This window comes from Vigna unguiculata, chromosome 5, assembly GCF_037176805.1.
Source record: "Vigna unguiculata cultivar grain cowpea cultivar isolate G323 ecotype 2 chromosome 5, ASM3717680v1, whole genome shotgun sequence".
Taxonomy (NCBI): Eukaryota; Viridiplantae; Streptophyta; class Magnoliopsida; order Fabales; family Fabaceae; genus Vigna; species Vigna unguiculata.
Window position 1 is genome coordinate 37,518,549 of NC_140796.1, and position 16,026 is coordinate 37,534,574.

At 31.9% G+C, this 16,026-nt stretch overlaps 1 protein-coding gene across 4 annotated transcripts; it reads right to left on the reverse strand.

The window, feature by feature from the left end:
- On the reverse strand, positions 1-8,434 carry UBP15 (ubiquitin-specific protease 15). 4 transcript variants are annotated; one of them, XM_028071221.2, is made up of 14 exons: positions 8,300-8,434; positions 6,690-7,113; positions 5,683-6,112; positions 5,151-5,589; positions 4,839-5,002; positions 4,629-4,717; positions 4,155-4,240; positions 3,889-4,051; positions 3,600-3,723; positions 3,333-3,490; positions 3,086-3,170; positions 1,978-2,190; positions 1,370-1,431; positions 1-838 (listed from the first exon to the last, which is right to left on the reverse strand). In XM_028071221.2, exons 2-14 carry the CDS (start codon positions 6,974-6,976, stop codon positions 193-195), a joined length of 2,946 nt encoding a protein of 981 aa, XP_027927022.1. In that variant the 5' UTR covers positions 6,977-7,113; positions 8,300-8,434; the 3' UTR covers positions 1-192. The 4 variants fall into 4 exon arrangements, with proteins under 4 accessions (XP_027927022.1, XP_027927021.1, XP_027927024.1 ...); XM_028071220.2 differs by having other exon boundaries at positions 8,265-8,429; XM_028071223.2 differs by having other exon boundaries at positions 8,311-8,354.
- Positions 8,435-16,026: the final 7,592 nt, after the last annotated feature.

Sequence of the window (16,026 nt, forward strand, 5' to 3'; positions counted from 1 at the left end):
TAGGAAAAGACTTTGGTGGATTAATAGATAACCAAGGAACGATGCTGTCATCTTTACAATTATCAATAAAAACAAAAATAAAATACATCTGTGCTTAAAAGAACTATATGCCTCAATCAACTAAATATTGAAAACTTTGAGGCACAACACCTACAGCATCTAATAATCAGTTCAAGTTAGGATTTCCGAGGACTAAAATTCACACTGACTAGAAGAAGTCCGGGTAATGCCACAAACAGGATTACTCCCGTAATATACATACATGCCACAATTCCCATTTGGAGGATGTTCATTTGAAGAAGAATAGCTAACCCTTTTAGACTGATCAATTCTCTGTATTTGTTCAACATGACCCTTTTGAGGGAAGACCCTGGTAACTGGCCTACTATGTGAAAACTTCATGTAGGACTTTTCTGGGGTGTAGTTGAAGATAGATGAAATTGGATCCATGTTGCACGAATCACCATAGTCTACAGTGCTGAAGGAGTCCCTGGTGCTCTCAGTTGTGAAAGAAGCCTCATCTGAGCTTGTGAAAAGGGACCAGTCGCTTGATGTGGCGTCTGAAAACTCATGCCTGACGTTTTCAGCGTAAGTCTGTGTCATTGGCAGGGCATTCCTATTGGTGCTCTTTCTAAGGAAGCCATTAGTAGTGTCAACAATGCGAGTCACCATTTCTGGCCTGCCATTGGGTGATGCCTCTGGTACAAAAGACTGGCTACCATGCCTGCCATGTCCGGGTTTAGGCTTCTGCATTTCCATTGGATTGTACTTTGAAGCATCATAAACTGATTGTTGTATGGCTTTTCCGGTATGTTCTACTGGAGGACGGGGACAAGACCTACCAACAATTCAACAGTTTTAAAGCCTGAAGAAAGCATGTATACAGGCATGCAATAACAGAAAGATGCACAGACATCCATAATGAATGGACCAAGATCACAATTCATAGTAATACGATCATATACCAGATTGAGGAAGAATAGGCCAAAAAACAGCATTCTTATGGGAACTTAAAACAAGTAACATATATGCAGCAAAAGAATGCTAGAATATGATCAATCAAATTAACTTTCAAGGTCTCTCTTATACCGCAAGTGTGGCTCTATTAGATAACAACCTAAAGTAAATGAAGGAAATAAGATTAAATAATAATATCCCAAATTAAACCCAGCTAGATACTTTCATCTTTAGGTTGAATTGACGTTTATAATTTTTCTTTTTTTTATTGACAAAGGAGGGTAATTTGCTCAAAAGGTAACACTTGTAAATACAATAGAACCAAATTTATTAGAATGAGTATATTAAATGCCAATGTACTCAGATAAAGGAAAGAAAATGACAATAACTGTGCCACCATCTAAATCTCTACCTCATGTAGAATAAGATATATGCTCCTTCTGACATGACCTGATTAATTAGCACCGGCTGAACCTGTTAAATGCAAATAGAGAATCACAGAAAACCGAATGAATAACAAACATTTGAGCAGATTATTAGTATGAAACATAATATAATACGACTAAAAATATATAAGTGTAGTTTGTTTACTTCCCTAGATCCGATGGAAATGCAGAACATACTCATTATCGTAGCAATACGTCTTTCAATACAATGATATCAATAGTCAAGAAAGAAAGAATTCAACAGAAGAGTCTGAAGTTGAAGTTCTGTTTAACTCATCATGAGCTAATGTCAAAGCTCCAGTTAGGAGTTCGGACAAAAGGGAAAATTAGTCAGAGATAGTTAGAACAATTACTTATTAAAGGGGGTCAATTAGATAAATAGGGGGGAAGGGTAAAAGGGTAGAAAAAGACCCTTCAGAATAACAGATTTGTTACAAAAGGAAAACCCTTTGAAATGAGGAAAACCTTGGTAGAGAATGAATGCAACATTACTATAACTAAGGCTTTTGTGCTAGTTTACTAGATCATGACAATTACACCCATTAGATTGTCAATTACATAATATTTGCATTACCTCAGTGTCATCTATCCTGAACCAATTGCCTTGCAGATCTTTTACATATGAAACATAGTGTCCGGAGAAAGATGCATTTAGTGTGTCCAGGTGCACAACAACAGCATAAAGCATGTAAAGTGGTGGGATATCACCCGTCCCAGTCATGAAAGGAATCATATCCAGCATTTCGGGAAATGTTATGCACTTGTTAATTTTCCCATATCTTCCTTCCTGATGATACAGAAACAAGATATTCTGAAGAGTCAATATATAGAAAGAAACTGAGGGAATTTGAAACATAATCAGGTATCTAAAGTATAACATCCAAAAAACAATAATTATGAAATTATGAAATGAACTACAAATATGTGATAATTTAAGACTGGTAGTTTCAAGGAACTCAACAATGGCTTGCAGATTCATCTTTAGAATTATTTATAATTGACATTAACCTAAGATTCTGGAGATATATCATATTAAGACATTGTACCAAAAATAAGAACAATTAAATAACCAAATTTTGGAGACTGTATCCATATAGAGCACGGGTAGCAATAATGCTAGCCAACAATCCAAAAAGACAAAAATTTACAAAGTCCATGAGCTAAGCACCCAGAAATGCCAGCCATAATATACTCCCCAACACTCCTAAAGAAGCCAAAATTCCTAAACACCTTGAAAAATCCAAGCATCCGCCTCCAACTATATGCATCAAAGAATAGCAAGAAATTCAGCCCAACAGATCCTTAACCTCCATTTTCCATACCCTTTATTAAACGTATTGTCCAAAGGGTTGGCTCTTTTCTTCTTCCATACCATTTAAAACTTGTTTTCAAAAGGGTCTATGGAAATTGGTCAAACCCACCCATTCAAAAACAAAAATATGCCAATTCAGCAAAATATAATATATATATATATATATATATATATATATGTTAATAATACTTTTGCTTTATAATATGCCAATTCATTAAGTAACCAACCTTAATCTAGATAGCCAATGACTATAACACCAACCAATCCATAAGTAGCAAAAAGAGAGCAAGACAAACAATAAAGCAAGCTTCCCAAGCAAGAAAAAAGAGAAATGGCAATAGAGAACAACCTTAAAAGAGCAATAAGATACCTGAAATCTCTTCAAAACTATAGTCAAGATGTTAGGAGCCTCATGTATGCTCAGTTGCTTTCTAGCTCGAACATATGCTGTGCACCTAGTTCAAAATGTACAAACAAGAGGTGAGAGTTTCTAACACTGGAAGTGGAATTCTAACAATGCTCTTTGTTTTTCTCACTTTCCTCACATTCTTTAATAATTTTTTAACCAACTGAACCACACAATATTAATTGAACAGAAATACGTTAGATAATTATACCTTCCACATCTATACATATTCTCTCCATCCAAATCTTCAGGGGAAGTAAACTGAGTCAGCGCATCTTCAAGTGACTCAACCCAACCCAAAATCTCCAGCGTCAGGTCCATAATGTTTTCGTACCTTTCCGATTCATGATTACAATTCAAACACTTAACCTGTAGACAATAAATTCGACTAAGCCATCAAACAAATGTAATACTAAGATCACAGCAGACTAAACAGAGGGAACAAAAGTAAGAGAAAACGGTATGAAGGAACACAAACCTTGGATTGAAGACGACCACCAAAGGTATGTTGTATGAAAGTTGTTTCTTGTAATCTAGGATCAACCTTTTTCTCACCACCAAGTCCCTCCAGGCATATAGATTGCATTGATGCAATTAGAAGCCTATATAAGCGATGGATTTAATTTATCATTTACTAAGCATTCGGCACAGAAATAACAAGCCAAATATAAAGGAAACTAGTGTTTGATTGTGTGTGTTGAGCGGAAAACATAGTACCTATACTAGTTAATAATTATAAAAACTTAAGTAAGATAATCTCAAAAGACCTTAAAAATTCATGGGCATCTTCCTGACTTCCTTCCCCCATTTGACAGTTAATGCTCCGCATATGCCAGAGTATCCTACTAGGGGATAGAGGAGCCCCATTTTCTCTTAAAATCATTATGTGTTGCTCTAACTCACACATGAGACACCAATCTTTAGCACAGCCTGGCATTCAAAGAAAAATAAGACAACATTAAAAAAATTGTCTTAGAAGCAAATTGAGTCTTGACTTTTGTCTCAGTTAAAAGATAAGAGAGAATGTAAATACAGGCTTTTGAGTGAGATCTATAAAGCAGATAGACGACTAAAGGCTTTGTAGAAGTTAAGCACTGCAAGACAGCATTCGCGTAGCAACTGCAAAATAAAGAGATGAAAAAAGTTCAGAATATACCAGTAAAGGAACCATAAATAGATTTTCCCAAAACTTTATCTCCAAGTAAATTGGGCCTCATTTTTTGAAATTCAAGCAATATGAAAACAAAAGGTAAATTGAGACAGTTCACATACAAAAGTAACCTTGAAACGGGAAGACCTCCCCTCCTTCAAAACTTTTGTTGTAACCACCATAATAATAATAATTATAATAAGTGATAATAATCTAATTGTTGCATAAGATATAACACCACTCGAGAAATGAAAAAAGTGAATATCTATCTACTATTTAATCTGTAAGACATTCAACATTTCTTTCTGTTTTATCATAAATGACAATTATAGTTTTAATGTATTGTGCTACTAGTACCTGTTCCCACAATTTAAGAGGCCCCTGGGGCATATGCCAAAGATATCACTCTGGAAAATCTTTACAAATTCATCATAAGGAAACAACATCTGAGACATGATCAAGACACCAATTAGTAGTAAGGGCATCATTCTCTAATTTGTGTCCATAGAAAATTGTTTCAAGTAGGACAGAGGGAATTGAAATTTGTAGGCATCTACCAAATCTGACCTTTATCTTCTTCACCTTCTTGAACTTTACATCAATGCCTTCTGTAGAAGCTAGAGGGCAGGGTTTGGTTGATTTCTTCAAGCCCATCATTTTCATAATTCCAGTACCAGCAGCTCCATTGCTAACATTACCATGTAAAGGGCTATCACTGATACTAGCAACTTCTGCATGATTAAAATAAATTCGTAATTTTAAAAGAATTCTACCGACAAAGGACCAATACCTTAACATAGAATCAATACTGAACTCAAGTTATAGGAAAGATTGACGTTAAAACTACAAATATGGGAAAAAGATATCTTAAACACTAACTTGGTTCATCTGCAGTTTTTCCTTTCTTCTCTATTTCTGAGCAACAAAAATCTGTTGATGTCTTTGATGTTGACTTTGGTGATTTAGAAGATTTGGTCTTGGGAGTATGCATTGCTTTTTTAGCTTTCACACTTCCTTTGATTGTCATTTCAGAAGAGCGTTTGTGTTGTGCTGTTTCCTCAGAATGATAAGTTCCCCCTTTGACAACATTTACACCTTTAGCGGCAATATCTGTATTAAATTCATCTACAATGTTATCACTATTTGGGCGTCCATATTTGTTTCTTGTCACAAATGCGTTTCCATATTGATTTTGATGGTTTTCATCTTCATGAATTGTGGTTCTTGATGCATCGAGTCTGTTAATGTAAACACCAAAGCCACCAGAATTGACATTTGAAACTTCTTCCTCCATCACAGAATCATTGCTATTTCTTGACTGCAGTAACATTTAAGCATCATGATAAGAGATTTAGCATTGATTAATTTATAAAATGTATGCCAATTGGATATCAAAGTAAAACAAGTAAACCTTCTGTCTCATAAATGCCTCCTTTGATACCACACTTGGGAGAGAACTGGTGGCTTTATAATCAGAAGATTCAATAGAAGATTCATATATAGACCCATTATCTCTTCTCCGTGTTTCTCTGTTGGGTTTATGGGAAGTTCTTTCAAAGGTGGAAGATTGAAAATTATTAAATAGGGGGAAATCAGCTGTAGCAGGAGCAGCAGTGGCAACCAAAGGGTGAACCAAATTGTCCATAGGTGCACTCTCCCTTAAAGTCTGCTTCAATGTGGGAGATAACAACTGGTTGTTCAAATTTTCATAAAGATAATTCCCATGACCAAATTCCTCAGCTGAAACAGCCATAGGAAATGAGCTTGACTTATGAGGTTCCAGTTGCTGGCATTCCTGCTTGTGAACTAGCCTCCAATGAATTATTTGACAATTTCCAGAGCTGCAAACCACTTACAGCTCAAATTTTGAGAAATAATCTTAAGGTCAAACACAATATTTTCCCCAACATTCATGTCATAAAAGGAAATTAATAAAAGAGCAAATAGAAGAGTTGTTTAATATTGATTACCATATAACCTGTCTCACTTATTCTACTTCCAAATCGGAACAACAAAATTTGGCCATTCCACTTTATCTCCATTAGTAAACCCTAGAAAACTCTTAAGCAAGATGTCATGGAGAGATCAACATAAAGAGTTGTTCTGGCAAAGGTTCCCAATTAACAAATTGCCAATGTCACAACCAATTAAAAAGCTAGCACAATTCACTGGCCAATAACTATTAGAGAAAACCGATCAGATATTACCCACCACATAATTAATTGAGCCCAACCCCTAAGGTACCGTATTCTTCATTTCGAGTGGTATAAATTTCAATCTAACTAGCAGACATGTAATCTTAATCCCAAGGCAGATATTGTGATAAGAATTCAAACAGTGATTCAACAGAAATTAGAGAAGAAAAGAAATAGTATAAAGAAAAATAGGTCAGCAACTAAAATAAGTTAAAAGAATTACCAATATCTAACAGATTTGCATTTGGAGCATCGAGTTCTGGCTGGAGCAGCGCACCTAGCGCACTCATGATGTTCACCTTTTGAAGCAGACACTGGAGGAATTACATCGGCCACAGCCATTTCTTCAGCTCTCAGAGCTTCTTCAGCAGCCAAATGGGCAAGCAAATTTATTCTATCTCTCTTCTTAGTAGTTTCACTCCATTTTCCAAGCAAGATGTAAGCCACCAAGGGAAGCACAACCAGGACCAGAAACAGAACGGGTATATCAGATTCTCGCGGTTCGAGCATATCCCCACAAGCATACTCATGTCCAGTTTCGTCCCAAAATCACTAATCAGGATATCATCCTCTAAAAGTCCAAGTAAACGGAATCTGAGTAAACAGCAACTTCAAGTGCAGCATAACACATGCCCCACCATTCAAACCTGCCAAGTGTCCTCTACTTAAATTTCGTGGTCTGAGGTTTACCAATAACAAATCAAATACTAAATTAATGTTCTAACTTTCAGCATTCTCATAAGGCATTCACTGATTGACATATAAAATGAACCTTATTTATAGTTTTCACCCAAGCATATCCTTAGATATTATACTACAGCATTCTCTGTACATTATAGTGGAGGAACAGATGCCTCAAGTTTGCAATCATGTTGCTCTTCAGATACAATTGAGAAACTAAGACTTTAGATAAATTACATTAGTTCATTTAATTCCAAAAAAAAAAAAAAAAAAAAGTGGATAGTGTCAATCTATCCTTCTTTGAATAACCTAAACACCTTTCCTGTGTAACACTACAACATGGTGTAATGTAAGCCAGACTTGCTCAATCTTTTATAGAAAAGAAACAACAGAGCAAAGAAACAACAGAGTCAAAAGGAGTAGCAAAACTCATCTTAAATATAATGCCATCATAGTTTGCTTGGACATTAAATTTCATCATAAAGAAGAAAAAAATTAATTTCAAGAAATAGAGGGCAATTGCTTTGATGTTTGGCACGAAATTCAACGGCCATCAACAGAGTTATCATGTTCATCACCCCGTTTAACAAAACAATGCAAAACCAGACCAAATGCACATACTAGATACCATTTCTCTAAACACACATAGATGTCAACAGTCAAAGAGCAATGATGACACAGAACAAAGGAATGACCATATAAAAAACTCCTCACCTTTGTGTGCCCACTGCCCCAATTTTATATTCAACAAACACCCATTTAGGGAAAAACACCACCAAACAAGTGAACAACCACATTCCACAGTTGTACAGAGAGAATGGGACAAACCCCTCCACCTAAAAAGATGCTTCCACCAAAAGAACCCCTGAACCACCCTAATTAATTTTTCTTTCTACAATAACAAATTTCAACCTCATAAAACGAAAAGAGGAAAAAAAAATCTCCTGTTCCACACATCAGCAGCAAAATATAGACCCAAAAATTTCAAAACTTTCACAAAAAATGAAGCAAAAGCCAGCAAAGAACAGTGTAGTTTTTTCCAATCTGAGATTCAAGTACATGAAATCAACACCAGCAAACAATGTCACACAATGTAAGTTGAAAACTTTGGACATACCCTCAACACAGAAAAGAAATCGGAGAAAAACCCACCAGCACTTCACCTCTTTACTCTCTTCACCCTTCAAAAGATTCCTTGATTCCCTCCTCAGCCCACCTTCTTCTTCACTTCACAATTTGGCACCCTTACCACCCTTTTCTTTAACATTTTGAGGAACACTACCCTGGTCCTGCTCCGGACCATGCTCCATAAGGACCCGCCACGTGGCAGCATCACACCCCTTCATTGTCACAAGGCTCTCCCACCATCTATCAATGTGTGGGACCCACTCCGATGATGTTTCCAATGATTTGTCCTTGATGCCACGTGTACGGGTGATGCATTAATATGAGTATAATTGTTGGTCAGAGTGGTCGAATTTTGAATTGTCACAACAAAAATTAATATTTTATTAACTTTTTTGATCTGAGACATGTGATGTGACAGAGCCGTGACAGTCCTTGCTCCGAATATTACAATGTCAGTAGTAAGAGACTTGGAAATTGCGAAAAAAAAAATTCTGAGAAATTAACAATAATTTTTACATCATTGTTAAAATTTGTACCTAGGAACATGTGGTTGTAATTATTGTAGCTTCAATGTTTCATCATTTTGATTAAGAGAACAAAAAAAAAAAAAATCAGATCTAGATCATGTGATTCATTTTGAAAGACCACTGCTTAGTCTTTATTATATGCTATTTTGGACAACCTAAGTTGTTGATTAAGAATAATTGTCTTGATTAAATAATTTATTTTTTTAACTTTCTATTTTATAGTGATTTTAAAAAATTCTACCTGATTTTAAATGTAGTTACTGTTTATTTTATTGAAAATGGAAAAACTATGTGCATATTATGGATATGATGCATATAAAAGATTGACAAATGTGTAGGATCTTATCTAAAGATTTTGAATTTAAATTATTAAAATGCAATGGTGCTAAATTTGATAGAGAGTGATTTGTCGTTATTGATATTGAATTGTTGTCAAGTTACGTGTTTAGATAGATCTAACAATTTAATTTAAGCTACATATCTAAAATATTTTAATTAGTTAATTATATAGAAATTTATAATATAGATGTACCAAAATCACCTTTTGTTTTAGTATAATATATTCCAGTTAATTATTGGCTAGTTGCTCCTTTCAAAAATCATTAGTTCAACTTGGACTTAGTCTAGAATATGAATTATTTATTTTTTTATATAATTAGGATTTACTATAAGACATATATAAAGAGAATCTATACACAAATTATTCTTTTTATTTTATTTTTAAAAATATTGTAATATTATAATTCTGTAATAACATGTTATATAAAAAAAAGTGATTGCATAACTGAAAGAATACTTCCTAACATCGTGTTATATCAAAACTATATAATAAATATTATAAATTGAATATCGTGTTATATTAAATTGTATATTTATATGAATTATATGTTACTATAAGTATAATAAATAAATAGCATTAAAAATAATAATGATAAATACATTTTATTTAATATATTTAAAATTAAATTTTAGTTTATTAAAATAAAATAACATGATAGTGTTAACATGAACGCACACTACAGTAATGTTCTCCCTAATTTTAATAATCTATTTCTTGTATTTATTTTATTGTATTGCATGTCTTATTTAGAGTTTAAAATTATATTCTTAAGTGATTATTTCTGTTCAAAAGTTTAAATTGATTTTCATTAAAAAGTTTACAATTAATTTTGCTCAGTCTAATGAAAACTCATTTCAGATAACATTGACTGATATTAAAAATAGAATTTTTCTTGGTCAGTCCTTACAATGATTTTATATTTACAAAAGTGCTAACATATTTTACTTTATTTTTTTACTTCAAAGTCTTGCACCGATGGTTATAAAATATTTCAACACGACCTTTACAAATTAAAGTAAAAGTAGAGCAAATATTTTTAAAAATATATTAAAAAATAACATATGTCAGTTTATTTTAAATTTTTATAAAAACCAATTAAGTAAAAATAAATATATAGATTATTTTATTTTAATCATTTATTATAAATCATAAATATATTTATTAAAACGTATCAATTATTATAAATCATAAATGTATCAATTATTATAAATCATAAATGTATCATTTATTATAAATCATAAATATATTAATATCAAATTCATTAATTTGCTTGTTGACAAGTTGAGTATTCTACAAGTTTACATATAACTGACTCAGAAATTAAAAACATTATTTGAGGATTGACTTTTTAAGTTTTGTGTGGTAAGTTTCAAATTTGTTAATTTTTGTATTGAATAAATTTCTGTTATGAGATATGTTCGCTTCTCTGTGTACTAAAGAAATAATATATTTAATTATATTTTTAATTTTGAGATAAATCTAATTTTGGTCCTCTAAATTAAAATATCATTTTATACTTTTAGACACTAAATTTGATAGAATAAAATTAGTTTTAAATTTGATAGAATAAAATTAGTTTTAGCAAAAATATCTTCATCTCTGACAATTAGTGGTAGAGATTAAAATTTATAAAATTGAAAGAAAAAATCTAAAACTAAATTTATTTCAAAATTTGAAGGAGTATAAAGTAATTAAGTACATAAATAAAATAAAGATTAGATATGAGAAAATTTGAGTGTGTAGAAAAAATGTTAGAAGTGTAATGGAGATTTTAAACTTTCTTGGAAATATTTTTGAAAGACAAGTTTTCGTATGAACAGTATGATGAGATGGTTTAGTATTTGAAAAATAAAATTTAAAATATAGTTATGATTTTTTTAAAAATAATAAAAGACATTTATATGTGTATATATCCAACAGTAAAAGTAATAAAAATGTGTTTTTATACTAATTCACTTTCATTAAATTGTGTCTAATTCTTATTTTAAAAACAAATAAATAGTTTCATTATAATAAAAATATTACACAATTAGTTTTTACTATTATTCCACCCTTACACAGCTATATAAAGATATTCTTAATTATTTTTCCATCTCCTTTCTAGATAAGATACAAGAGTGTTTTGTTTTATTAAATTATCTTCTTTTTAATATTTCATTATTATCATTTTTAGCCAGAAGATGAGAAAATATTGTTGAAAAACACTCTTTGCTTTACAAATAAAGTTCATTCTTTAATTTTTGTCTATAAATAATTTACTGATTTACATTTTAGAGGAGAAGAAACATATCAACATGAAAGTTATGTGTTATAGATAAATTTATTAGTTGTATCTTAATGGTAAAATGCTTTATTTATATATATTTCATGAACAAGATGTTTATAGATCGTGTCTTGTGTGTCAGTTGTAATAAGAGTCCATTGAAGAGTGATGTGTCAATTATATCAACAGTCAGATTGAAGAGGGGAGTAAATAAAGCATTTACTTTAGACTTTTAAAAAATTAAGACGTTTAATAATATTTTTCAGTACTAATATTTTTTTTATTAAATTAATTATAAAATCATGTTTAAGAAAAAAAATCTCAAAATTTTATTTTAGTATTAATATACCTCTATAAAATTGATTATAATTTCTTTTTAAGAAAAACAAAATCTCAAATAATTTTTAGTACTAATCTATCTCAATTAAATTAATTATAATTTTATGTTTGAAAAAAAGTAATTAAATTATTATTGGTATCTTTGTTAGTTTTTATTTGTATTAAAAATCATATTTAATGAGAAAAAAAATTTCAATAAATTATAATTTTGTTTAGGAAAAAGAGAATGAATACTTATTATATTCTTTTATAATCAATTTTAACTTCTATTTTCTTCTTTTATCTTTATGTGACTTATCATCTATTGTTTTCACTCTTTGTCTTTCCTTGCTTTATTCTATTATAGGGTTTTGGCATATTTCATTCGTTACATCTCATGTTGTGTGTAGTAATTTTTTTATCCTTATTTTTTGTTAGTATGTTTTTCTTTTTATTTGTGTTGTTGTTTTTATTCTATTTGTTGAATTTGTATTATGATTATAAATGTGTTTCTTTTGTCCGATTTTGTTTTTAGGTACATTTCGATTTATAGATTTCAAGAGTTTTTTTGCATATATTTTTATCAGAAACTGAAATTTTTGCTTGTATTAAATTATAAAATTATTAACTAGGTTAGAGTTTAACCTTTTGGTGGATAATCACTACAAAAAAAAACTATTTTGAGAAGGATTTTATTTCACTTTGTGGAGGTTTAGGATGACCTTTGGTATCTCATTTATATTGTGGAGTTTTTTTTTTCTTTTGTGGAGGGTTTTAACCTCTCCTATTAGTAATTATTATTTGGTGGAGGTTTGAAACCTCCTTTATTTGCAGCTATTTTATTTAAATCCTTTATTTTTTTTTCATTTGTTTTTTTTTTGGGACCTTTTTCAAAAAAAATGTATTCTACTATAGAAATAAAATAAAATAAATAAAAACACTTGTAATATTGACTATTCGTCCTCATCCCCTAAGGTACACAACCCTAAAAGAACAACTTGAGTAGGTTGAGGACTACCCTTACTCGTCCCAAACAGCCATAAGAAGCAACCCAAAGAAGGTGCTAATTGCAAACTAAGGACTACTTGTCCTCGTCCCAAGCCGCAAGAAGCAACCCAAAGAAGGTGTTCGTCCAAGCAAATGATTGCACGTCATCATCCCCTCTAGGGTACCAAATTCTAAGAAGGCCATTACGAGGCATTCACTTAGTATTCGGCCTAACTAGGTACATGTCGGACTAGTAGGACAACATGTACTCGGACTGGCCAGCTAATCAGGGCATTCTAGTCATCTTAAAGGGAAGTAACTCAGCTTATATAATTTACCATAATTACCAAGTAATTAAGACTACTAAATCAAAGCCTAACAAGGTAAGGACCACGAACCCTACTATAAAAGGCACATTTTATGAAATATATGTTTACATTACTATTTTGACATCTGATTCCAGTATCTCGGATTGACTTTGGTATCGAAGTGTCTTTTGCAGGCACTTATCTCCTCTTGCGTCCTAGAGTTGAGGACGAGATACCCTTGAAGTGAAGACCTTGGAACCCAGGAGGATCATCTAGGAGACTTTGCAAGATATATATTACTCTCGTAAGAACAACTCGTGCCCACCGTGGGGTCGATAATATTCTGTGAAGAAAGAGCATTGAAATTCAAAAAGACTTGAAAGATTTTTGAAGATGGTGTCTACAAGAAGTAGAGTTGTAGAAGTCAAGGGAGTCGGCCCCGCGACTAACCTGGCCGCCATACTGGAGGCCTATGCAAAAATGCAGTAGGAGTTTGCTAACTACAAGAAGAGGAACGTTGAAGAGATAGAGGCCTTAAGATAAGAAAATGTTAGGCTAAAGAAGAGGGTCGAGACCGCCAAAGGAAAAGGAGTGGACGAATTCGGGGCATGCAGAACCAGAAGCCACTATTCGAGAAACTGAGGAAGAAAGTGAATACCCGACCCAACGAACCAAAGGAGTAACCAACAACTCCACTGCCACCCTTAACAACTGCCATCACCCCTTTGTTGATGGGATTACAGAAACTCCCCTTCCCAAATAGTGGAAGGCGACAATAGTGTGTTGTGATGGCACTGTAGATCTTGATGAATACATGTTCGTGTACATGAACCAAATCATCTTATACTCCACCAATGACGTTGTTTTCTACAAGACCTTCTCATCAACCTTACAAGGACCAACTATAGATTGGTTCGCCAACTTGCCTTCTTTCTCCATAAATTACTTCGATGCATTAATGGCATCCTTTACTACCTACTTTGAGACCAATCGCCGACACGACATCACTTCCCTCTCCCTGCTCAACATAAGGTAGGAGGAGGGTGAATCCTTAAGAGCAACCAATTTTGAATACTCCACTACAACCAATTTTGAATACTAAATTTAAGCTTTTATATAATATCACTACCTTCCCATTTTAATCACTTCATGACCCAAAGTTAACCCAATTATAATTATAAAACCAATGCCGCAATTTTGATGCCTACACCCAAAACAATGCATGGTAATTGCATAAAGGTTAAAATATCTCGTTGGTCTCAATTTTTGTCAAATTTTTTTAAATAAGTCCTAATTTTGGTTTTGTGTTCAAATAAGTCCCAATTTTCGTCAATTTTGTTCAATTAGGTCCTTTTTTGTTAACACTGACCATGAACAGTAACTGCCATGTGTCACTTCGTGATTTTTTTGAATTTATTTATTTATTTTTTTAATTTTTATTAATTTTTTTTAAAATGTTTTAAATTTTTTTTAAATGTATACGTGTCATGGTTAATCATGCATTTGTGCATAATTAATATAATAATGACATAATGGATGATAGGGAAACAAGTCCAAATACCATGAATGATGCTATTGAAGATTTTTTAGTTATTACAAGTTGTTCAAAGGAATTTATATGAAGATTGCAATGAGTATTCTAAAGTTTCTTTCTTGATCAAGTTGTATCATGTGACGCCCAAACTATTATACTAAATAATTATTATTTGATAAAAAGATATGGAATTAATTTTTTTTACCATAAGATTTTCCTTGAGAGAACATTAATAATAACATAACTTCATATTCATATATATATATATATATATATATATATATATATATATATATATATATATATATATAGTTTACATCTTTGTAATTGTTCATGAAAATTTTACAAAAACATATATTTGTAAAATATTAAGAGTCCTACATCAGAATAGAAGATTGTCTATATTTTTAATATCTCTTAAAGATATTAATAGAAATTATCCATGAGTCAATCTTCAGAAGATCCACCAATAATATCCCGAACAACTCTCATTGAGCAAGTTCCTCTTCTACTCATGCAACAGGTACATATGAAAGAAAAATATGAAATGAGTGAGGTCTTTATAAGCCTTAAATATCAATCTTAATAAACTCAACAAACAATACAGACACTGGGGGTCTAGATTTGGACCTACAACCACAAAACTTGATCTCGTTTTACCAGACATATAGATCCATATTCCACTTCTGATGATCTATTATGAACATCAAAAGTTACTTTGGGAAGTGATTAGGTAGTTGAGTATTTCTCATAAAACATTGGTACAATTATAATTATTTCTTTCTCGAGAATATTAGCCATTTATCGGCCCACAAAAGAGATATATACTCACTGCCTAACCTTGGCGATGCTGAGCAGGTATCGGATAGTCCCAAGTTTGGCCTATGAATATCCTAGTCCAGTGCGCTATTCTGAACTATCCAGATATTCACCTTCTTGGTAAAACTTCCTTAGACCCCACCATGGTCCCTGCCTTTCATCCTACAGTATACCAAATTGTGACTTCCCAAATACAAACACTTTGACACTAGTTTAATCTCAACTTATTGAAACCAGACTTAACTCTTACTTAACTGACATACTCTTGGATATTTTCAAAGGTTATAAAATGTGATGACTATCAAATCATGTCATTGTATAAACTATATACAAAGAATATAAAACAACGATAAAATGTACATGCGGTTTTCTTCTATCCAAGCTCACTGAATAAAATAATATTTACTTTCACTTCACATTTATTTTTATTTTTTAATTATAAAATAATGATAAATTAAGAATCAAAGCAAGAACTTTAAATAAATAATTAGATAAGAATTATAACATTATAAATAAATATAATAACAAAAATATAAATTAAATGGGACTAGTGCGTAACTAGAGATCTATTAATTGAAATAAATAAACAGGACCAGTGCATAATTGGATATAAATAAAATAAATAAATAGTACCAATGCGTAACTGAAGATAAAT

What these genes read in the sequence shown, in the direction of transcription:
- UBP15 (XM_028071221.2), bottom strand. Translation starts at nt 6,976, where the DNA reads ATGCTCGAACCGCGAGAATCTGATATACCCGTTCTGTTTCTGGTCCTG. An exon ending in GTGGTCGTCTTCAATCCAAG is followed by an intron (nt 3,491 to 3,599) that starts GTTTGTGTTCCT and finishes TATTGTCTACAG; the next exon opens with GTTAAGTGTTTGAATTGTAA. An exon ending in TAGTTTTGAAGAGATTTCAG is followed by an intron (nt 2,191 to 3,085) that starts GTATCTTATTGC and finishes CTGTATCATCAG; the next exon opens with GAAGGAAGATATGGGAAAAT.